This window comes from Dipteris shenzhenensis, chromosome 2, assembly GCF_047967505.1.
Source record: "Dipteris shenzhenensis isolate YYH24624 ecotype China chromosome 2, Dip_SZ_1.0, whole genome shotgun sequence".
Lineage (NCBI taxonomy): Eukaryota > Viridiplantae > Streptophyta > Polypodiopsida > Gleicheniales > Dipteridaceae > Dipteris > Dipteris shenzhenensis.
In genome coordinates, this window is record NC_141597.1 from 65,221,919 (window position 1) to 65,245,112 (window position 23,194).

Genomic DNA, 23,194 nt, shown 5'->3' on the forward strand with positions numbered 1-23,194 from the left:
GTATCCACCTTGAGATCTTCAGAGTGGCTGAAGCTATTTGCATATTGCTCTCTATCTGCTGCCCTGGAAAAACACCATTCAAGGTCATTGGTTCCGTAGGCGTAAGAGGAAACTGAGCCTTCTAATTGGGATGAAATACCTTATGGGTTACATCCAAAGCGAAATGTTCAACATAAGATTGAACTAATCCCAGGGGCAGAACCGGTAAATAGACCTCCCTATAGGCTAAGTTTTACCGAAGAAGCAGAGATGCGAAGACAACTGAAAGAATACCTCAAGCTGAGACAATTTCACCCCAGTTTCTCACCTTTTGCTTCACCAGTGCTATTGAAAAAAAAAAAGATGATACTTTTCGCCTCTGTATAGATTACAGAGCATTAAATAATATCACTACTAAGCACAGGTATCCGATGGCTTGGATCAATGATTTGCTAGATGCATTACATGGAGCCATAATTTTTAGTAAGATAGATCATGACCAAGATTAGAGAAACTCAAAAGGTGGACGAGTTCGTCCACAGCCTTTGGCCTAAAGCTCATGTCTTTAAACCCGGGGAAAAAGATGACCTGGCATCCAAAAAAGGCCAAACTTATGCAAGATATACCATAAGAGATGGTATGCTGAAAAGAAATGACAAGGTAGTAGTACCTAATCAGAATAATCTCAGGCAGAGAGTCATTCAACAATGCCATAATAGCCCATGTGCGGGACATCTAGGAGTCGAGAAAACGTATGACCATCCGTTTCTGGATGATCCCCACTACTCATTCCCAACTCAGTGTTTCAAACACTGTAGTCTAAAAATAACTGGTAAATTTAACATCCCTGTCTGACACTATGGATTTGGGTAATCCATGCAGAAGAAATATATGTTTAATAAACAAATCCGCCGATTGCAGGGCACTAACAGACTCTCTAGTTGGAATGAAGTGAGCCATCTTGGTTAGACAATCCACTATCACAAGGATAGAATCATATCCACCTTGTGTCGTAAGCAAACCTACAATAAAGTCCATGGAAATGCTATCCCACCTACCTAGTGGTATTTCCAAGGGCTGTAAAAGTCCAGGTAGCTTCATCCGCTCTGCCTTACTTGACATGAAAAACAACTTGTCGCATATTCACGAATATGATTTTTCATTTTTTGCCAAAAGAAATCTTGCTTCACGGAAAGAATCGACCAAATTTTAGAGGATATGCTTAGAGCATATGTTTCATTGAGGCAACATACGTGAGACAAATTGTTGCCATTGTTAGAATTTGCCAACAATGATAGAAAACATTCCTCTACACGGTTCAGTCCATTTGAGCTGAACTATGGTTATAGACCAGCAAATCCAACTATAGTTGGAGTACCTCAGAAAGTGCCTAGTGCCGCGAACTTTGTGGTTTAGATGCAAGAGATGCTAGCACTTGCAAGAGCTAACATCCGCCAAGCTCTGGATAGGGCTAAGGCATATGCAGATGAAAACAGATCCATTAGAGAATTTAAGGAAGGAGAAAAAGCTTTTCTCAGAGTTCCTTCGCACTCTAAGTCTTTGACTGCAGAAGAGTGTGCTAAGTTATCACCCCGATATTGTGGGCCGTGGTTAATTCTAAAAGAATAGGCAAGGTGGCCTATAAATTAGAATTACCACAGGGTTGTAAGAAGCACCCAGTGTTTCATGTTTCTCGTTTAAAGAAATTTTTGCATGCAGGTGACTCACTAATCGAGGGTGTTGTTTTGTTTCAGGAGATAGAGGATAATGCAGGACACAAACCAACAAGAATCTTGGACCGAGGAACAATGCAAGTACGCAATCAGAAGATACCCACGGTGTTGGTTGCATGGCATGGTTTACCTCTATCAGAAGCTACTTGGGAATCCGTATACCAATTACGGAGAGTGTTCCTAGACTTTATCATCAAGGACGTTGATGCCTGAAGAGGGAAGGAATGTTACGCTCAAGTTGAGGTAACATGACCTCAGAAGGGTCAGTGGACATTTTCCTATAAAGGATCAATGTTTAGATGGTATTTATTCGGGCTTCATGTTATTGGTCAAAAGGATTAATGTTAAGGTCCTTGATGAGGGTGACAAGGCACTGACTAGATGGGTCTAAGGCTATGGGTCTTAAATGCATTAAATGTGTAATGTGCCTAGGGGCAAGTGAATAATGGTATCCCAAGAGAGGGGTAGAAAAGATGCATTTAAGAGGTACCCTAGAATGCAGACATGTGGCATACTAGATCCATCTAGGGAATTGGGGCTTGGTGGATTTTGCAAGCAGGAGCTTTCATGTAGGATTGTATTCTGAGAGCTTGCTACCACTGAGAATCGGCTCGGAGGATAATCTGTGTACCTGCACCGTGATTGATCGTAGACTTGGTATATTGGAATAGGTTATACATAAGTGGAACGTATCATTGACCCTTGTGCATGAGCTCAAAATTCTGAGCGAGCTCATATGCACGCTCATAATCTTGTGGTTTGAAACTTCTGACATACCACCAGATGTCTGTGCGCAAGCCATGGAAAAATTAGCTCAGCTTCTGATTATCCTCCAGCTATTGCAACTATATAAACACCTGATTGAATTTGTTCGCATAATGATTCATTGTCGGTCTCTCCCTAACATAGCTCGTAGAATTGACTCTCGAGCTTGTCCAGATACAGAGGTGCACGAATCGTGATCGAAGATCTTTCACAAATTCCGTCCAATTGTAGAAAGGTGTCTCCTCGTCTGCATCATAGTGGTCTTTCTGCCACTTGAGCCACCAGGTGACCGCCTCGTATGTGAGGCGCATGGATGCTAGGATGCACCACTTGTTGTCCTTCATAGGCATCACTGAAAAATAACATTCGGACTGATTGAGCCACGAAGACAACACTAAAGGTAGGAGCTTACCATCATACTGTGTGAAGTTGAGTTTCCTCGAAAAGGAAGGCTTGGCTGGAGATGGAAGTCTCTCCTTTTCTTCCCCGGCCGGTCGGAGCAAAGAAATGAGAAGCTGTCGGTCTCTCTTCTCGAGCAGTACATTCTCGGAGCTCCTTGGCCTCTTGAGCCTCGCGGTCCCGGAGTTCCTTGGCTTCTCAAGCCTCTTGACCGTGTTTGTATTTTGCTTCCCAAGCTGCCCTTTCGGCTTCTCAAGCTTTCCGATTCTTCTTTTGCTTCACAAGCCTCCCAATCACATTCTTCTTTTGCCTCCCGAGATAGCCTTTCGCGTTGTCTGGCGACCTTCTCACGATCTTCCTACATCTCCTGAAGCTGGATCATGCATGTGAAGAGAGCCTTGGACTCTTGTTGCTGCATCTGCATCATAGCCTGCAACATGGCTGTCATGGCAAACATGGAAGTGTCTGTAGGATGCTATGGTGGGGGTGGGGGTGGGGGTTGAGGCACTGAACCCTCCCCCCCTGTGTTGGACTGCTCACTGGTGCTCATGGTGTCCTTATCGGATCTTGTCTGGACCATAAACGATGGGAGCTGTCCTTGACTAACCCGAACCTATTGATTCCTGGAAAAACAAATTATCCTATTTACTGTACCTGGCAAGGTGTAAAGACCTGTGGGTGAAGACGGAGCTGGCCTGATGCGCAATGGAGTAAGGGAGGGAGCGGCTAATGGAGTATGGTATTACCACTAGTCTGGGCTAGGGACAGGCTAGGGACAAAATATAAAAATAGAACCCCTAGAAACCCATCTGTCTCAAGAAAGGATCTGAAGCTCTGATACCAATGTAGCAGGAGATAGAATGTTCTCACTCTCTCTCCTGCTCACTAACTGCAAACTGCAAGATGATGCACTCAATACACAGGTGATGCAGTGGATGTGAGTGAGAGAATAAGAGGAAGAGAAAATAGTGGGTCTCTGAAGAGGAAATTTAACTGAAAGGTATGAATGCCCAAAGGGCTGAATACAACTGTATGGAGGGGCTGAAACCCTCAACTGCAAAACTGGAAAAGACTAAGCTAACTAGAGGAGGTGGTTCCTTGCTAGATCTCCAGAGAGGCTGGCACCCTGCTGGTCTGCTGCGGGGAAGTGTGGCTACTGCTGCTCTGAAGGCTTGAAGGCCTGAAGAAGGGACAAGAAATGAGGGACCAAGGGGGCTGCTTTTACAGGCCACCCTTGGGCCCTAAAATACCGGCCAGGGTGCTGGAAGCTGACCAACCAACATCCCCCTACAGCGACTTGCTGCTGCTGCTGAGCCTCCTGCTGATGTGGCAGCCGATTGGCCGAGTGGCATATGCTGATGTGGCGCCTGCGATGTACGGTCTGAAGAGCTGGCTGCTGAGCCTCCTGCTGACGTGGCAGCTGATTGGCCGAGTGGCATATGCTGATGTGGCGCCTGTGATGTACGGTCTGAAGAGCTGGCTGCTGCTTGCATGGCAGTCCACGTGGCAGTGGGCTGATGTGGCTGCCTGCATGGCAGTCCACGTGGCTGCTGCGTGGTAATTGGGCAGTCCACGTGGCAGTCCAGCATGCCACGGGCTGAGGATGCCCGTGACACAGTCACTATGTTTTGTAGGTCTCCAAGGGAGTACAAAGCTATTCTCCCATCCAACATTGACATATGTTTGGCCCAATATTATAGGCCCCGATGACAAAATGATGGGGTATAGACTAACCAACATCACTCATTGGACGTGTTGCAAGTGACCTTGAGTGCTAGAGAGCAAAGGGTTGAATACTCGCGATTACCATGCCAATGCTTATGTTGCAAAAAGTTTGGCCATCTAACTAGGTCTCATCCCCACTTATCTGGCCACCCTCCTATAGGAAGCACGGAAGATAGAACTTGCTAGAACCTTGGGGGTCGACGTTTTAGCAATATTTTTTGTGGTATTTGTATAAGAAGGAAAGAAGACATAGCTTAAGGGATAGATTTCACCACCCCAAGTCCAAACCCCACCAAAGCCCTCATAGACGCAATGTGGACTTGGGTTAACACAAAATTTGCAGTTGGGAGAAGTATGATAAGGATTCTCTAGAGGATCCATCCTCCCCTAGCAAGGATGAGGCGCTCCCATCCCGATTTTCCACAATGCCTATAGGTGTGGAGACGGTGCCTCAATTATATGAGCCTGCCCCCCCTCGCCCCAAAAAAATCATCCCCACCTAACCCCTCTCCCTTCTAACCCCTATAAGATCTTACTCTCCCTCAAACTACCATAATGCCCCCTCCCCCCACTCACATCATCAACATCCCACCATCCTTCCCCCATCATTTTAGTCACCTGACCTCCCTATTCCTTTAGTCACCCAACCTCCCTATTCAGGTTCTCCTGTCTTCCTCCCTTCTTAGTCCGAAGTAGCATAACCACCATTCTAGCCTCGGCCCCCTTCCTTCTCGGCCCCTCCTCCTAATTCCCCACCAGCCCTCGCAACTTAGCACAGTCCCCACCAAGGGCCCTTTCGGCTTGGACCCCCCATAGCCTCCGTTAGTCACCCTATGCTAAATGTGGGACCTAATAAGCCACACCAAGGGCAGCCAATACCCCAAACTTGTAGAGTTTTATGAGGAAAAGCTTGGAGGGGCCTCTTATCTTGGAGATCCCCCTAATAGAGACAATCTTTCATAGCTATTCTGCCAGAAGGACGATGTCCAATCACTCTTCCATTGTTTAGTGATACAAGTTAACCTACTGAGAAGTGAGGATCCTGGATTACCTCTATCGAGAGGAGGATGTAAAAGAGATTGTCACATAAATCAAGGCTCCTAATGACATCCCTCCTTAGGATGACTAGGCTTAGTGGGAAGCAAAGGCCATTGAAAGGAGTAGTAAAACATTATAGATTGTTGTTAGTCCCTTTAACAGAGGGAGCAGTCTGACACTTAAGGTATTGACAAGTGATAGGGCCTTATTATTCGATACCACTACTAGACATTTCTCATATGCATATGTGTTGTTCTCTTTGGGAGGCAAATCCCATTTGAATAGGCTGCTATGTTACATACATGGTAGGGAGACCTACTATGAGGAATCTCATCCCCGAGGGGAAACTCTTTCAAGAACTTGTACTTATGGAGACAAAGCATGCGGAGTACTCATGCCAATCCTCCCAGACCTGACCGACACAACACATAGACAAATGATGAAACATTTTTTCTAGACCATTGCGACTAAATCAAGGATCTACCTCTAGCACATCCTAGATGATGATGAATAGTTGCATATCAAAATCCCTCTCCATCTCCCAACACTACAATGGAATGATGAAGCACGAGTCCTCGCCAGTTTTGTATAGTACAGGACCCAGCAAGGTCCTTAATTTAGAGCCTCGTATTGTTCTCAAGAACCCTCGACATGATCACTCACTCGTGACTCGCTTCATTATAGTGCCGGAAGATCAGAGTGGTGCAGAGGGTGTGAAACCCTAAATCATAAACCTTAAACCTTGTCCATTCAAAGAGTGTACACACAACAAAGGCACAACGAAGGCTTTGGCTATGGGAGAGCCACCACCCGACAAGAAAGATACACCGGGATTGGTTATGGTTTGCCCAAGGATGGCATTCTACAAAGACCATGCTGCTTGTACACCACCGACATTGGCGAACATCTACAACTAGCCGCATCCCCTTGGACCCCTACATGAGAAGCATTCGTTTGAGCAATAGGTACCAGATGAAGTTCTCTCCAATTGAGCATCTAGCCACAAAAGATTTACTGCTTCTTTTTTCTAGTGGTGCATGGCAGACTGCCCGTTGGCCTCTAGCTAGAGCAGATGAGGAGGGATGGTACCACTGGTACACCACAAGAGTTCAATAGAGAATCCATGATTGCTTGTAGAGTTTCCCATCAGCATAGACACTGGTTGCTAGTACCTGCATTTTGGTTACCAAAGGCAATTAGCAAAGACTTGTGATGAAGCAAGTTGCAAGGCAGTCAACCTTACCTTTTCTCATTAGCACCTCATGGCTAACTAATTTTACATCATTTTCAAACCCTACGATAGAATGTACTTTTTTAAAGAGGTGGCAAAAGAAAAAGGATTATAGCGTATCAAGGTGAGCTTATAGACCTTCATAAAAAGGGAGATTAAGACCAAATCATTTGCAAACCAAACTCTTGGGACAGAAGCCTTGCTCATAAACAATGGACCTTCTTGCTTTATGCTAACGTTGATGATGACAGCTTTGAATGGACTTGCTAGTACATGCCTAATCCTAGTTCTGTACCTACATGCAAGCTTGCTCAACCTCAATGTAAGCATAGGATTAAGGCTTGTGGCAGGCAATCAAAGGTGGTTTGTAAATCTACAAAATAGTGATACAATGTCATTGATGCGTCTTGTCTCCTCCACCAAGGCTAGCAAAGTGAAGATGGTCCAAATTGGCTGGGGGAATTTGTTCGCACACAAGGGCCTAGACGAGGGGCGATAGGAGGGATGGCTTCTCATCCAGCCCTTAGCTCCAATGGCTACAAATACAAATCCTTCAAGGTAGATCTTCAAAGACACTGCCGATGCCAAGATTGTATCATTGTCCACCAACTTAACAGTTTGTAGTTACATGATACTTTGGAAGGATGCATCCAACTACAAAAGTGATTCCGCCTAAACAATCTAATGTAAAACCTCAATCTTAATACAAGTAAGGTGAGACAGCATCATAACTTGCACCCCTATCTCGGACCAAACTTAGGTACGGTGTACACAAAACAGCCCTACACATAGCTATTAACCTGGCCAATGAGCCTAAAAGGAGTAGTTTCTTCTATGGACCCTAGAAGTGTGCCAAGAAGCAATGTGTCGCAAAGGAGGAGAATCCCTTGGTGAGTCAACCTTGAGCTGAATAAGCCAAGCCCGAAAAAGTATACATATGATGAGATTGAGTTATGGTGTCCATAAAGTAGCCCCACACATAGCTCCCAACCTAACCAATGGCTCAAAAGGGAGTGGTTTTTTTCATAGACTCTAGAAGTGTGCATGGAAACAATGATCCTCTAGGATCACGAGGAAGGTGAACCCCTTGGTTAGTCTATCTTGGGAAATTGTCTTAACAAAAAACCAAGCTAGAAAAGCAATCCCCAATGACGAGACTATCTCGATTGGATTCCCATGATAGACAAAAATGGCTTCTATGCATCGCTAGCTTGCAAACATTGATCCTAAGTCTTGCAAAAGGAGGAGAATCCCTTTGTGGGTCTATGTAGGGAAATTGGTATAATGGATAAGCCAAGTCTAAAAAGTGGTCCCCAAGTATACATATGATGAGACTATCTTGATTGGCTTCCTACTATAGACAAAAATGCCACCTCTGCATCATTGACCCCAAGCTTCAACATAACCTCGGTTTTGCCAGTATTGACCTTCAACTCTCTCAAATCACAGAAATCTCATAATATGTGTTGATGTTGTCTAAGGCCATTACCAAAATACAGCATCATGCGTGAAATCGGCACCACTGTCTAAGGTAAGGATCACTAACACTATCTGAGCTAAGAATAAGCCATGTCCTCCAAGAGTATTGATAACTGTGGACAACTCATCAATGTAGAGGCCAGATGAGGTTGAAAATAGAGGACAACTATGGTTGACCCCTCTGGTGCTAATCATCCATCCTCCTGTTGTACGAACTCACCCTGAGACTCTATCATAGGGTGCCACCAACTCCCAGGCTGCCCTATAATCTATAACCCATGCAGTCTTCTAATCAAGCAAGCACTAGGCACAGTGCGAGATGCCTTCTTAAAATCCATAAACAACAGTATGCCTTTTTATAGTCCTTAATCTAAAAGTAAAGATGTGGTCTAGCACAATGCAACTACCTATCCATATGCTCTCTGATGTCTCTACAATGGCATTGTTTTGTATTAAAGTATGGCACCATAAACCTTGGCCATGATGCAACCAATCATGATCGTGTGGTCCTTGTTTGGATCCATGGTGCCCTCACCTTGACAATAGGTTTGATTGAATTTTCAATCCATGGTGAAGGGAAACTAGAGCACATTACTTCATTGAAGGTTGGGCCAAGATGGGGCCAAAGTCTCCCCAACCACATGCAAGGTATCTTGCTTGGAGACCTTCATGGTCTTTGGCCCTCCCACATCCCTTACATGTCTTGCAAGAAAGGTAGATACCAAGTTGAGTCTCTAGGTCATGAAGAGATCGAGGAATGCCTCATTAGGGTACCTTTGCCAGGCCCCCACTCTCGCTAAAGAATTTTACCCAAGAGACTTAACCAAATTCTTTAGCATCATATCTCAATAGAAGCTATTTTCCTCACGGAATGGAGGGGCTCCCCCTTCTTCTCTGAGACTTCCACAGGGTTGAGGTGGCATTTTCAGCCTCAACCTTGGTTATTTTCGTCCTCTTTTTGAGGAGTTTTTTCTCATGCATTGCATGATGTATTTCCACCTTGAGCTTGCTCTTGCAAGTTTTAATGGAAGTCTATTTTTGCAACCAAAAAAAAAAGAAGCTAGATCAATTTCCTTTCAATATTGGCATTAAAAGCCTTCTTCATTTGGTGAAATAGTTCCATGCAACATATCACAGTTTGTCTTATCGAAGTGAGCATACAATCTTCATTAGATGAGCTATTTTGTAAAGCATCCTACGGGAAATTTCTTGATATAAAAGAAAGGACAATGTGTGGCACTATATAAAGCTTTTGCACCCCGGAAGCAGCTTTGGCTTCAAGAAAGGGCACTTCCAACATATGAGCAAGGAGAGAAAAGAAAACCACAAGAAATAAACCTCACCCCAATAATCGAACATCTCAAAGGAGGTGCTTGAGGACTAGACCACATCCTTTTGAAGCTGCAACAACTCATCTTTAGAGAATATGCATGCTCTCACAGCCGATGAAAGTGGACGAAAAGTGGCTGAATGGGTAGTCATTTGCCAATCGAATGTGGAAGGCCAACTCAAACAAAATGAAGATCCATCCGTCACTTCAGAAGAAATTAGAATGAAGGGAGGGGCTGAGAGGGGAGAGAGGCCGGAAGGGAGGGGATGAGAGGGAAGAGAGGTTGAGAGGAGGGGCTAAGAGGGGAGAGAAAGACTGAGTAGGGAGGGGCTAAGAGGGGAGAGGGGCTGAAGGGGGAGGAGTGTGAGGGTAGTGGCAGCAAGGGAGGCTGAGGGGAAGGGGGAGGGGGGGACAGCAAGGGGGAAAGGGGGAAGGGGGGGGTAATAACAGCGAAGAGGGGAGGCAGCGGGGAGGAGGAGGAGGGAGAGGCAGAGGGGAGAGCAGGGAGTGAAGGGGGAGGAGAGGTGGAGGGGAGGGAGAGGATCAGGAGGGAGAGGAGGCAGAAGGGAGGAAGCGGGGGAAGATGGCGAGGGGAGGCAGAGGAGTGGCAGCAGAGGCACGGGGGAGGAGGGGGAAGGTAGGAGGGGGCAGCAAGGAAGGAGGGGGAGGGGGCAGCGGGGAGGGAGGAGGGGTGAAAGGGCAGGGAGTTGCAGATCCAAGCAGAACTGTGTGTTGACCTTTATGCTTCTTAAAATGAAGGTGAACATATATGTGTCATAAATTGGGTTTATGCTTTAAAAAATAGCATCCACACATCCGCATACATACCGCACTGTCCTTCACCATCCCATCTGCATCCACTGCCTTGAAGATTGCCTTGAGAACCTCTGGCTGAGAACCCATTGTGCGAATCTGTAAAAGAATGGGAAAACCAACTTTTAACCTAATTCACAAAAAACATAAATTCCATCACATGGAAAAAACTTGTAGGGACATAGAGTTCAAAGTGCTGGCCAAATCCATTGTTCCACACTTGCAACAATATTATTCCAGATGAAATTGCCAGGCTTCGGAGCTAGCTTTTAAAATTTGTAATGCTCATCAGAAATGCCCAAAAAATGAGAGTGATAAGCATACAGCAATAAATGTTGAAACAGTTAAAAATCACCCCAGTTTCAATGTTGAGCCTTACCGTGTTGACAAGTGGATCTAAAATGTGATTTGATTCATCGCTGTGTCCAATACCAATCTTTATATCTTGTTGTATAGTATCAGTGAACTGTAGCATTGTTGCAATAGCTACAGCTTGTAATCCATTCATAACAAAACCCTTTTGCAAGCGCACTAAACAAGAGTCCACCTGCAAACAAGTTGTGCCCCTGGATCAGTAGCAGACAGCTTGACGCAGTATACAAAGCGCCCAACAGCTATTGAGGACCTGATGCAGAGTGCTGCCTCTGCAAGAAGGAGGCAGTCCAAGATGCTCAACTACAAGATGCAAATAGAAAAACAATTGAGAGCCAAGAAATCAATGCCTCCAAAATATGCACTCCAAAAAAACTTTGATGGACCAAGAACATGTCACAACCAACACATTGATGAGTAGAAGTAATGCTTAAGGCTGTTCCTGGGTGGGGTGGAGTTCTAGAGAGCAAACCCTAGGAAGATTGAGAAGCAGACAGCTGGTGAGCCAGAGAACAGAGGCTGAAAGTTACAGAAATGAATTCTACTATCAAGGTCTGGAACTACCTAAACCACTCCCCTAATTGAATTGACATGTCGTGTAGCTTAAGACTTCAAGCTGAAACTTTCAAAACACAATGTGGCCTGTAATAGCTATGTATGTGAAGAGCAATATTTGAATTCATAGGCAAGATCAGGATGCACAGCCAGACCCCACTCAAAGCATGATCACCAAGTTTTTCCAGCAAGACAGCACCGACCTATGGGGCTCAAGGTCCAAGGACCAAAGCGAGAGACATGTCAGACTCACCAACGGGTGAGGCACAAATCAGACAAGGGTACCTTCCCTCCATGCTCACCAGATGGGAGGCAGAGCCGATAGGAGTGACAGTTGGCACTTGTGTGTCACAGGGCCATAGCTAGGAGACCAAAGTGGACCACATAGACCGACAATCGTCAGCGCTCCATCACAGCATTTATGCCACCACAACAGCCTTACACATTGCTGATCCCTTCTTAGGCGACATCTCAGCCAGCTTCCAAATGACCATCACATTGTCACCAATCCCCCATCCTCACCATGAGCTCAAAGAGCTCTCTCTATGTATCAGTATCGTTGTGATTATGCGTTTTGTTTGTATTCATCATTGGTGTTGAGAGGCTCCACCCTCCAGCTCCTTATATCAGGTTTCTTTTAGTCTCATAGACCATTGGTTCTTCCAAAAACTTTTAATAAACTCTCTCTCTCTCTCTCTCTCTCTCTCTCTCTCTCTCTCTGCTACCATTGCCTTTTTCAGGAGGGACACGGGTTTGGCCCACTCTCACGACTGATCCACTTCCAAGATCAGGTTTGTATTGGGCTCTACCTGATGGAGATGCGGAGACAGAGAGAGACACTACTGCGACGGATCAGAGAGCAGCAGGATGCGACCACCACGTCACAGGACACTGAGGTGGATCGAGCACATAGGCAGGTCACCGACTTCTATGCATTTGAGTCAGCTCCAGGGCACTCGGGAGTAGAGGAGGAGGAGCTAGCTGACATGAGAGATAGATGGGTCAGTAGAGGGAGTCGACACGACACCACTACTGGATGAGGGACACAAGGATCTCACATGCGACAGTAGACCAAAGCACACACGATTGAGATTCGACCTATCTCAGCTCTCCTCAGAGACGACCGACAGAGACGTGACATTACACTTGACATAACCCATCGGCCTCCAGAGATCGAGGAGACCACGCCCCCCACCACAGCGCCAGATAGCTCGACAGATGCAAATACGTGAGCTCTTTGTGTCACACCAGAGCGCTATCACGGAGCCTGGATACATGGAGCCAAATCATGTTCTTGGAGCATTAGCCCTGAGCCCCTGACATGTGTCACTCATGTTACACACTATTTGGCTTTTCTGGCCTGACTTGATATGATGTACTACATTAGTATTTCAGTTTATGTGTTTTCTAGGACTCAACGAGGGCCTTAGCGAGCCCTTTGCTCCAACCCACAGTGGCTTGTATGAGTTTACTTTGTTTCCGCACCTTTGTCCCATAGGCCCGCAAGGCCTCCCGCGGACGTTAATATCTCTCTCTCTCTCTCTCTCTCTCTCTCTCTCTCTCTAACAGTCGTCCAATCATGTTGGTCCCACAGATAGCATACACAGGTCTAGCCACTCAGGGCTAGGTGGCCAATTTGTAAGAAATCCTAGACTTACTATATTTAGAACTGTGCTAAGGAACAGAAAGGAGACTGAGATAGCAGAGAACAAGGAATAACTGTATTGCTTGAATGTCTGTAGGGTGGATGTGATTGTCATCCATACAATTTGGCCTCTCTTATATAGAGAGTGAAGAGTCACACATGAAAAGGTGTGTACTCCAAAGGGTATGTGCATGAAGAGGTGTGTACCCCTTGTGAAGGGTGTGACCCTTGATGAGAGGGTACATTACAATAGGAATGTCTCTTCATTAGAATGTCTCTTGTGAAGGGTTGTGCCTCATTAGGAAGTGTCCCGTCGAAAGGGCAAGTGTCCCGTCGAAAGGTCATACCCTTCCACAAGTGTCCATTCATTAAACCATCCATAAGTCTAGAAAGAGAAAGGAATACGTCACAGATCGTGACATCCCCTCCCACTCAAAAGAAGACCCTGGTGGAGATAATGAACCGATGTAGAAAATATCATGGTAGATTCTGAAAATACTGCTGTAAAAGATCACGGTACTGCTGTAAGTCTTCATCAGACTGCCAAGTAGCGTCGGAGTCGTCCAGATCTCGCCAAAGAACAAGGAATTCCGTGATAAGTCGATGTCGAGTCTCTCGCTGTCGATGGTCCAGAATATGCTCAGGAATAAGGAGAACATAATCGTCTTCGATTTCTGGGACATAATCACCTGCAGGAGGAACTGCTTCATCGCCTGGAATGTACGTCTTTAGCCAAGAAATATGAAATGTTGGATGGATTTTACCCCATGATGGTGGTAATTCCAATTTATAACTTAAAGGTGAATTTTTCTTGACGATCCAGAAAGGTCCATAGTATCTTGGTCGCAACTTAGGAAACACAGACTTAACCGTCTTATAGCGATGTGGGGCTACAAAATAGCACCATGTCACCAGTGTTAAATTCCAGGTGACGTCTATGTTTGTTGGCAGACCGTTGATACCGCTCTTGCGCTTTTCGCATATGATCCCTGACTTGCAGTAGAATGTCTTGCATTTCTTGAACCAGTTGATCAGCTAGGGCCACTCGATGTTGAAGTACAAAATTTGTTGGTACAATCGGAGTGTGTTTATAAGCTGCTTGGAATGGAGTCATGCTGATGGCACTATGGAAAGAGTTATTATAGGCAAACTCGAGGAGTGATAGATACTCTTCCCAGGCTGCGAGGCGTGACTGAACATAATGTCGAAGCATTTCTTCCAGAACTTGGTTGACTCTTTCAGTCTGTCCATCTGATTCTGGGTGGTAGGCTGAACTGAACAGTAGAGTTGTACCCAAAGATTCGAACAGGGAAATCCAAAAGTGACTGGTAAACTTAGGATCTCTGTCGGATATGATATTCTTGGGTAATCCATGGTGTCGAAAGATGTGTTGTATAAAGAGTTTGGCTATGTCCGGGGCCTGTGCACTGCTTTTGCAAGCAACAAAGTGTGCCATTTTGGACAAGCGATCAACAATTACCATAATCTGAGTGTTACCTCTGGAGGATCGTGGTAGTGTTGTAATGAAATCCATGGAAATACTTTCCCACCTTTCAGTTGGAATTGGAAGAGGCTGAAGAAGTCCTATTGGAAGTCGTCGACTTGCTTTCATTTGTTGACATGATAGACAAGATGTAACCATGTTGATGACATCTCTTTTCATCTGAGGCCAGTAGTATGTTGCACTGAGTAACCGATAAGTCTTATTGATGCCTGGATGGGCAGCATAAGGAACTACATGATGCTCTTTTAACAAAAGACGTCGAACATCCTTGTCATGTGGTACACAGACGCGATCTTGATAATACAGAAGGTCGTCCGTATAAGAATAAGATGAGAAAATCTTTTGTTCGGAAGTCGAAGGTTGATCTTTGGAAAGAACCTGTACTGCGGTGCCGAAGTCTTTATCATTGAAATACTTTCCTTTGAATGAGTTCGGAACATCCACAGATAATGTAGAGATTACCATGGCTGATGCTAGAGGTAACCTGCTGAGAGCATCTGCAACTACATTGCGTAGTCCTGGTAGGTACTCAATGGTCATGTGAAAGTTGGCCAGAAACTCAACCCAGCATGCTTGTCGAGCGTTCATGACTAGCTGAGTAAAGATGTACTTGAGAGAGTGATGGTCTGTCTTGACCACAGAGTCGGCACCCATGAGATAATGTTTCCAAGAGCGATAAGCATGTACAACAGCAAGAAACTCCTTATCATAGACCGGATATCGGGTTTGGATATCAGAATGTTTATGGCTGTCAAAAGCAATAACTCTGCCTTCTTGCATCAAGACTGCTCCAGTAGCGATGTCGGAAGCGTCGGTCATGACCTCAAATGGAAGGTTTGGGTCAGCAATAGCCATAACTGGTGTGGTAGTGAGTGCTTGCTTGAGTTGTTGGAAACTATACTCTGTTTCGGGAAGCCACTGAAAAATTGCTGTGCTTTTCAATAATTCGGACATAGGAGCTGCGATTTCGGAAAACTGATATACCTTTGTATGGTAGAAGTTTGCCAATCCGAGAAAAGAGCGGACATCATGAACATTCTTAGGAGTAGGCCAGTTTCGGATTACCTCGACCTTCTTGGGATCCACAGAGATACCTTGAGCTGAAATAACATGTCCCAAATATTCAAGTTGGGTCTTGAAGAACTCACTCTTCTCAATGTTGATGTAGAGAGAATTTGCGCGGAGAACTTCAAAAACTTGATGAAGATGTTGTTTGTGCTCATGTAGGGATCTGCTGAAAACGAGGATGTCATCGAGGTAAACGATGACGAACTTATCGAGGAAAGGCCTGAAAATGTCGTTCATTAATGTCATGAATGTGGCCGGGGCATTGTTTAACCCAAAAGGCATGACCAAACATTCATAGTGTCCATACTTTGTTCGAAAAGCTGTCTTGTACTCATCGCCTTCTCGTATACGAATTCGATGATAACCTGAACGAAGATCAATCTTGGAGAAGTGTGTTGCATGTAGAAGTTGATCGAAAAGGTCATCAATGCGAGGCAATGGATACTTGTTTTTGATAGTGAGCTTGTTGAGGGCTCGGTAGTCGATGCAAAGGCGCATAGACTTGTTCTTTTTTTCCACAAGTAATACAGGAGATCCGAAAGGGCTGCGACTGGGCCGAATGTGACCTTTGTCGAGTAGCTCGGTGACCTGTCTTTGGATTTCTTCATTTTGAGTGTGAGAAACCCGATAAGGAGGTTTCGACGGTGGATTACTGCCGGGAATAAGTTCGATTGGGTGATCCACTGGTCGTCGAGGTGGTAACTGCTTTGGCAATTCCTGTGGAAAAAGATCCAGGTAAGGCTGGAAAAAAGGTTGGTTGAGGTATTCAGGAGGATCCTTTGTTGGTGTCTCCTCGACTGCCGTAACCAACAGAAGTGAAGTCTTTGCTTGGCGTTTACGAACCCACCTCTTTACTTGTAGGGCAGAGGCAACTGGGGTTGAAGGAGAGTCCCTAGAACCAGTTAGCTCAATAAGTTTTCCCTGGTGGACAAACTGGATAGTATGGCTGCGAAAACTGATTGATGGATCATAGTCGTAGAGCCATTGTTGTCCGAGTATGACATCGTACCGAGAAAGAGGCATAATGTCGAAGTTCAACTTGTCCGTATAATGTTGGATGCGAAAAGACAAGTTTTTGATCCTGGTGTTGCACAAGAAAGTTGTTCCATTTGCGAGTTCAATCTGATAGTCCATGAGGCTAGGACTGGTGGTCAACCGAAGTTTATCGACCACAGAACTGGCTAGGAAATTATGAGAACAGCCACTGTCGATGAGGATGGTGACCGTTGTTCCACGAATCGATCCTTGAACACAAAGTACTTGAGTGGCCAGGGAAGGTTCGGGGTTGCTGGCAAGGCTCAGGTGGATGGTATTCCCCATTCGAACAGCTTTGCCTTTCTTGTCTTGTGCTGAGGTAGCATCTTCTTTTGGGGAAGTGCTAGGTTCCATATTAGAATTTTGCTTTGGTCGCTTGGGACAATCGAACCATCTATGGTCGCCTGTACAGATGGTACAAAGTCCTTTTGAGCTGGAGTTATTCTTCTTGTCAGTGGCCGCACCTTTATGTTGGGGCTGTCGGTAATGACTTTGTGAAGAAGAAGAAACATGATCCTTGGGGGACTGCTTCTGTTGGAATCCAGCAAATGATTTCTGAGGCTTCTGGGGATCTTGAGACTGTCGCTGACCTTGATTACCGAAGTTTTTGCGAAACCTGGTATTATCTTGAGGGCGAGCACCTTTGGCCGTAGGAGAGTTCTGTGTGCGAGTAGCACTCTGCTTCCCTGTGTTGAGGAAATCTGTAATGCGCTCCGCGTAAGCAATAGCGCCATCTGTGGTGGTGATATTGGCTTTAAGAACATCAATGCGTAACGAGGGTTGTAGGCCTAAGATGAAAGCATGAAGGCGATCATCCTCAGTTAAACCATCAATCTCTAGCACCAATGTGGTGAACTGAGAGATATAAGAAGACAGGGAACCCGTTTGCTCCAACTGTCGAAGTTTTGATCGTGCTTGGAAGTCCGCATTGGCAGGTACAAACTGCTTACGGAGCACGTGTTCAAAACGTTCCCAAGTTAACACACTTTTTCCGTCCTTTAAGCGTCTTTGCCACCATAGAAATGCTGTATCCTTCAGGAGGGAGGCTGCCAAGGCGATCTTTTTGCCTTCCGTGAGGTCAACAGTGTCAAAATACATGCGCATTTTAGCGAGCCATTGGTCAACAGTTCGGCGATTACGTTGACCAGTGTAGGCTTCCGGAAGTTTGACGTCAAGTCGCTTTGTTTTGGAAGCTTGAAGTAATCGGTAGAGAGTACGCAGTTCAGTGTTTTCTACCTCTGGTGGGAAAGAGTCCGCATCGTCGTCGGGTTGCGTCACGTCGTCCTCTGTATGTGCTCGACTTCGAGAATCTTGGAGTTGTTGAACTTTTTGAGCCAGGTCGGAGATGCTGTCCTGAAGCTGAGATATTTGAAGTTGCAATAGAGATTCACTTTGGACGTTGCCTTCAGGGGTCTTTTTGGGACTTGATTCTTTAATCTCGGGAGAGGCTTCACGCGAGCAGTGCGACATGTCGGAAATCCCTGTAAGAAAAGCGCGAACTTGCGCTCTAGTTTGGACCATCCCTGAAAGAGGATTCGGGCTGCTCCCTGAGGTTGCTCATATTGGAGGGGGTAGGCAAGGCACGATGGAACCACCCGTGGAAATCTGGTAAGGGAGGTCCTGGCGGAGGTAACACTGGAGATTCTGAAAAGGGTGTTACTGCTCGTGATAAGACAGGGGTAGGTAGCAGAGTCCACGCTTCTGAAAAAGGGTTAGGAGCTGCTGTCGGAAGAGGAGGATATCCAGGGGAGGGAGTGCCTTCAGGATGTAAATACTGACTTGGAGAAGGTACACCCTGTAGAGGAGGATATGGGGAGCTGAAGGAGGTGGAGAGTACCCTGGGGATGCCGAAGGTGAAGGGTAGAACTCTCTCCAAAAATGAACAGCAAACTCCTGAGGAATATCGTGTTCCGGATATCTTCGTGTCTCGTGGAACACAACCTGTACTGTGCTGAGGAAATAGTGTAATTGAGGTGCCTCACGCAGAAGGTAGAGGATGTGATCCAAGTCACTCGGAGGGCACGTGACACAGAAGACCCAAGATGCAAAGGCTCCAAAATGGGCTGGCTGTGCAATTTGAACACGATATTGTGTAGTAGCAGGTGCCTGAGGTGTCCTTGAATGGCCAGGTGAATTACCAGGGGTTTCCATGCTTTAATGTGGATTCTTTCATTTGCTGTAATTTGTTAAAAAGAATCCTGAAAAAGCAGATTGGAAAAACTCCACCTGGCAATACTTTAATCTGCCAAGTGATTGCGTAGAAGAAAGCTACAAATCGTTGTCCGGAGGTCCATGTTGCAGTGTTTTGCGAAGAGTGCTCGAGGCTTGTCTGGTCCGGGCTGTCAACGGGCTGTCTTCATTGCGAGAAATGTGGCAACTGGTGCTGCATTGGCAAGGTGAAAATGGCGAAACAAGGAGAGGGCAGCAGACTGTCAAAAAAAGTGGTATCCAGGGCTGCAAATAGGGAGTGGACTGTCAGCGAAAATGGCGAGGCAAGGCTGGCAGGAAACAGGAACTGGCAGCGCAGATGACGAAGTAGGGCCTGGCAGTGCAGACTGATAAAGATCTGCGCTGACCGTACGGCGTGTACGGTACAGGCTGTACGGCCTGTACGGCAGGCTGGGCGAAAAATCATACAAAATGTACGGACTCCCTGCGCAGGAATGTACGGCTGACTGCGCAAGCGTACGGCTGGCTGCGAAGTGGCGCAGGAAGGTACGGACGAGATGGCGCAGGAGGGTACGGACGTGATGGCGCAGGTGATGGCGCAGGTACGGACGTCCGTACTGTTTCTGTCTTTTATTGAAGGAGAAGTTACGACTTTTCGCTAAGGCTGCCTAAAGGGTTAGTTGCCCCAAAAATTTAAATGGGGCTTTAGTTTAACCCTAAGGTAGTTAGGGTAAACCTAGGGGTAGGGGATGGGTTTAATTTTTGTCCCTTTTTTACCCCTCTAGGTACCCTTTTGTAGGTACTTGGGGCCTAGGAGGTGTGCCTATTCGAAGGGATGTGACCCTTGGAATAGGTGCACCTGTTCATGAGGGGATGTGTCCTTTTTGTTAAAAGGGGTGTGACCCTGCATGAATAGGTATGTCCCTTTGCCCACGATGGGGTATGTCCCATGAGTGAGGAGTCGAGACTCGTCACCAAAAGGTGTGTCCCATGGTGGAAAAGGCGCGTCCCTTGGTTTTGGGACAGCCCAAGCACCTTAAAGGACACGATTTTGGTCGTGTCCATTCACATCAACTTGTGATGTGAGGGAGATGGAGAGGCCAGGATGACTTTAGGCGTTTAAAAATTTTACGCTCATCCTCTCCATCTCTTCCATGCACTATATGCACGGATGTCCTTCTGGCGGCAAAAATGTATCAGATCAGCGCCAGAAGGTGGGGGGCATTTCCTACAGGCAGGAGCGAATTTTGCTCTGATACCACTGTAAGAAATCCTAGACTTACTATATTTAGAACTGTGCTAAGGAACAGAAAGGAGACTGAGATAGCAGAGAACAAGGAATAACTGTATTGCTTGAATGTCTGTAGGGTGGATGTGATTGTCATCCATACAATTTGGCCTCTCTTATATAGAGAGTGAAGAGTCACACATGAAAAGGTGTGTACTCCAAAGGGTATGTGCATGAAGAGGTGTGTACCCCTTGTGAAGGGTGTGACCCTTGATGAGAGGGTACATTACAATAGGAATGTCTCTTCATTAGAATGTCTCTTGTGAAGGGTTGTGCCTCATTAGGAAGTGTCCCGTCGAAAGGGCAAGTGTCCCGTCGAAAGGTCATACCCTTCCACAAGTGTCCATTCATTAAACCATCCATAAGTCTAGAAAGAGAAAGGAATACGTCACAGATCGTGACACAATTGATAGGCAACCAGGGGATTCGCCTTGGTGTTTGCTTCCCCCATTGCGGGTTTCTCTCGCAGCGATAGCACAATTTACTACTTTTATTTCTTGTCATAGGCATCAGCCTTGGGTGGTCTACGGAATCAGGTTTCTTTTCACTCTCATCGACCCATTTGTCTTTCGTAGACATTAATAAACTTTCTTTCTTTCTTTCTCCCTCTCTCTTCTAGGAGATTCCCTTTGATCTCAAACAAGCCCACGCTTATCCCGCCCACCTTTCCACTATGCTTGATGACCTCAATAATATCCCCCTACTAGAGGATAGAGCTTCCCTTATCACCCGCTCTCTACATGATGCCACTCTCCAATTTTATCCTCACACCACCAGTCTGCTCACCCACCACCCGTTGGATCGGTCCCATGTAATAGCTAGTACGATGATGACTCAGACTTGAGACCAAGTAACATCTTTCAACCGAGGCAGAAACCAAACGATAGTATCACCATCAGATCCGTTGGAAGAAGAGAGAATTTATCCTGTTTAGTAATACTGCCAAGGAGTTCTGGCGGAAGTTTCTCAAGCAGAGGTCCACATCCCCTCTCACAAATCCTGTGATTTGCCACACTTGTGAACGCACCCTTTATGACATCCCCCACCAGCCTACATCAGACATCCCACACCTACCTAATCCCACCTCCTACTCACTCTTCGCTACCGGTGATATCAAACATGCAACTCTCAAGCTAGATAACGGCCGATCCAAAGATCACGAGGGGCTATGTGCTGTAAATTGCACATGGGATTAAGACCCTAGCCTTGATCCTCGCAAAGGTATTCAACGAAGCGGTTTGCACCAGTTTTCCTATCAACTAGACGCTCAACACCATTATCCTGATCCATAAGACAGGGGTTCCCATGAGTCCGTAAAACTAAAGGAACATCATGATCGGACATGTATGGCCAGGATTTATGCATTAGCACTTGACATAGTCAGCCAGATGGGAGGGATTTAGAGCTATGGGCCAGGCAGTCTTCCGGGTAGATCATGCTACTACATTGGACCACATTTTCACACTGAGAACTGTCATTCAGGAGGCTCGTGCACGGAAGCAACAAGTGTATTGTTGCTTTGTCGATTTCTGCAAAGCCTTCGACGTAGTACCATGAGCCCGACTATTTTCGACGACTACTTAATCTAGGGTACAGTCTGGACATCATTTGGGCAGCCCTCAGACGACTTTGACTGGGTGATTAGAGGAGATCATGAGCATGGTTGGGGTCAAACAATGTTGTCCTTTGTCACCAACCACGTTTGGCCTATACATCGACGAGCTCAAGTCCTTCGTCATGGCATTGGGAGGAGCAGGTTCACCCTTATCTGGATGGCGCAGATTGCCATGGCTAGCCTTGGCTTCATCTATGGAGGCAAAGGGGGATCAGAGGAGCTGGTATGCTTAGATGGTTTGCAGGCTTAGGACTATAGATGGACAGACTGCCACTCTTTTAGTATAGCCTTGAGAATCCATCCATTTCGCTCAGCTACCAATGATACTCGGCTTCTACAAAGATCATTGCTTATGGATCTCAGAGGAGGGGTTTACCGAACCACCAGGCTACGCCCAAATTCATCTCCCACATGCACTGAGGATCTCAATTGGATAGCTCTGAGTATCTTCACACAGGCTATGGGTTGAGACAGGACAAGCATGGGCATCCCACTCAGAGACGGATCTGCAATATGTATAGAGGAGCACTTTGCATTCAGATGTCCTGTATTCGATGAAATCCGTTGATGACATCACTGTCTTTTCAGCAGTGGATTTGGGCCACTCAGAGAGTTTCTAGCACACCCTCATCATAAACGCATGGTTGTTTTCCTCCTCAAGGCCCAGAGACATAGAGATCAGCTCATTCGAGCGCAGATGAGAGCACAGGAGGGACCGTCAGAGCTCAGTGCCAATGACGATCACAGACTTTTCCTAAGGCAACCCAAGCCAGAGAACCAGAGTGCATGACCCAACAGACTTGACCCCGGGTGAACACACAACCACTGACATCTTCTCTCTACTCTTTGACATATGGAGACAAACCGCAGGCGTGATGGTAGCACTTGTCAGACATTAGCTTCCATTCAGACGCTATGGAGAGGGGGAAAGGGATCCAGACAGACTATGCATGCTGATCAGACGCTATGGAGAGGGGGAAAGGGTTCCATTCAGACGCTATGGAGAGGGGGAAAGGGATCCAGACAGGCTATGCATGCTGATCAGCAACGATGCCAGCCCTCAGCAAATCCAAAGCCATTGTCAGACGAGCTCCTCTTATCTACCCTCAACCGCCCGGTGGAGTTAGCACACTGAAAACATTTTTGCTTCGCATGGCTTAGGATATTAGCCTTTTAATTATAACCGGTAGATGTTAGAGATTAAAAAATTGTAACCAGTAAGATTGCTCGTGGACATTAAGCCGTCGTACAGCAGGAATCATGTAGGAGACAACTGTGAGACGTGTTGAGGGAAGCAAAAGAGTAAGATAGCTAGATATGTTTCCAAAAACACAAAGTCCTAGGTTCATATGCATGGCGGCCAATTTAGTTTGTTCGCTTCCATCACAATTTTGGTGCCGATCGTCCATTGTTAAACCTTTTTTGAAACTTTTGCTTTTACGAATCACGAT

General features: G+C 46.1%; 1 protein-coding gene across 3 annotated transcripts in view; it reads right to left on the reverse strand.

Moving 5' to 3' along the window:
* The window catches only part of LOC147905184 (DNA mismatch repair protein MutS, type 2), a 269,240-nt gene that overhangs the window by 245,154 nt on the left and 892 nt on the right, over nucleotides 1-23,194 (reverse strand). For all 3 annotated transcript variants that reach the window (XR_015543515.1, XM_087397074.1, XM_087397086.1), the window contains exons 3-4: nucleotides 10,872-11,039; nucleotides 10,508-10,591 (exon numbers count right to left, since the gene is read on the reverse strand). Coding sequence is in view for 2 of the 3 variants with exons in the window: in XM_087397074.1 (XP_087253200.1) it covers nucleotides 10,508-10,591; nucleotides 10,872-11,039 (252 nt within the window). In the remaining variant the exon portion in view is untranslated. The remainder of the gene's footprint in view (nucleotides 1-10,507; nucleotides 10,592-10,871; nucleotides 11,040-23,194) is intronic.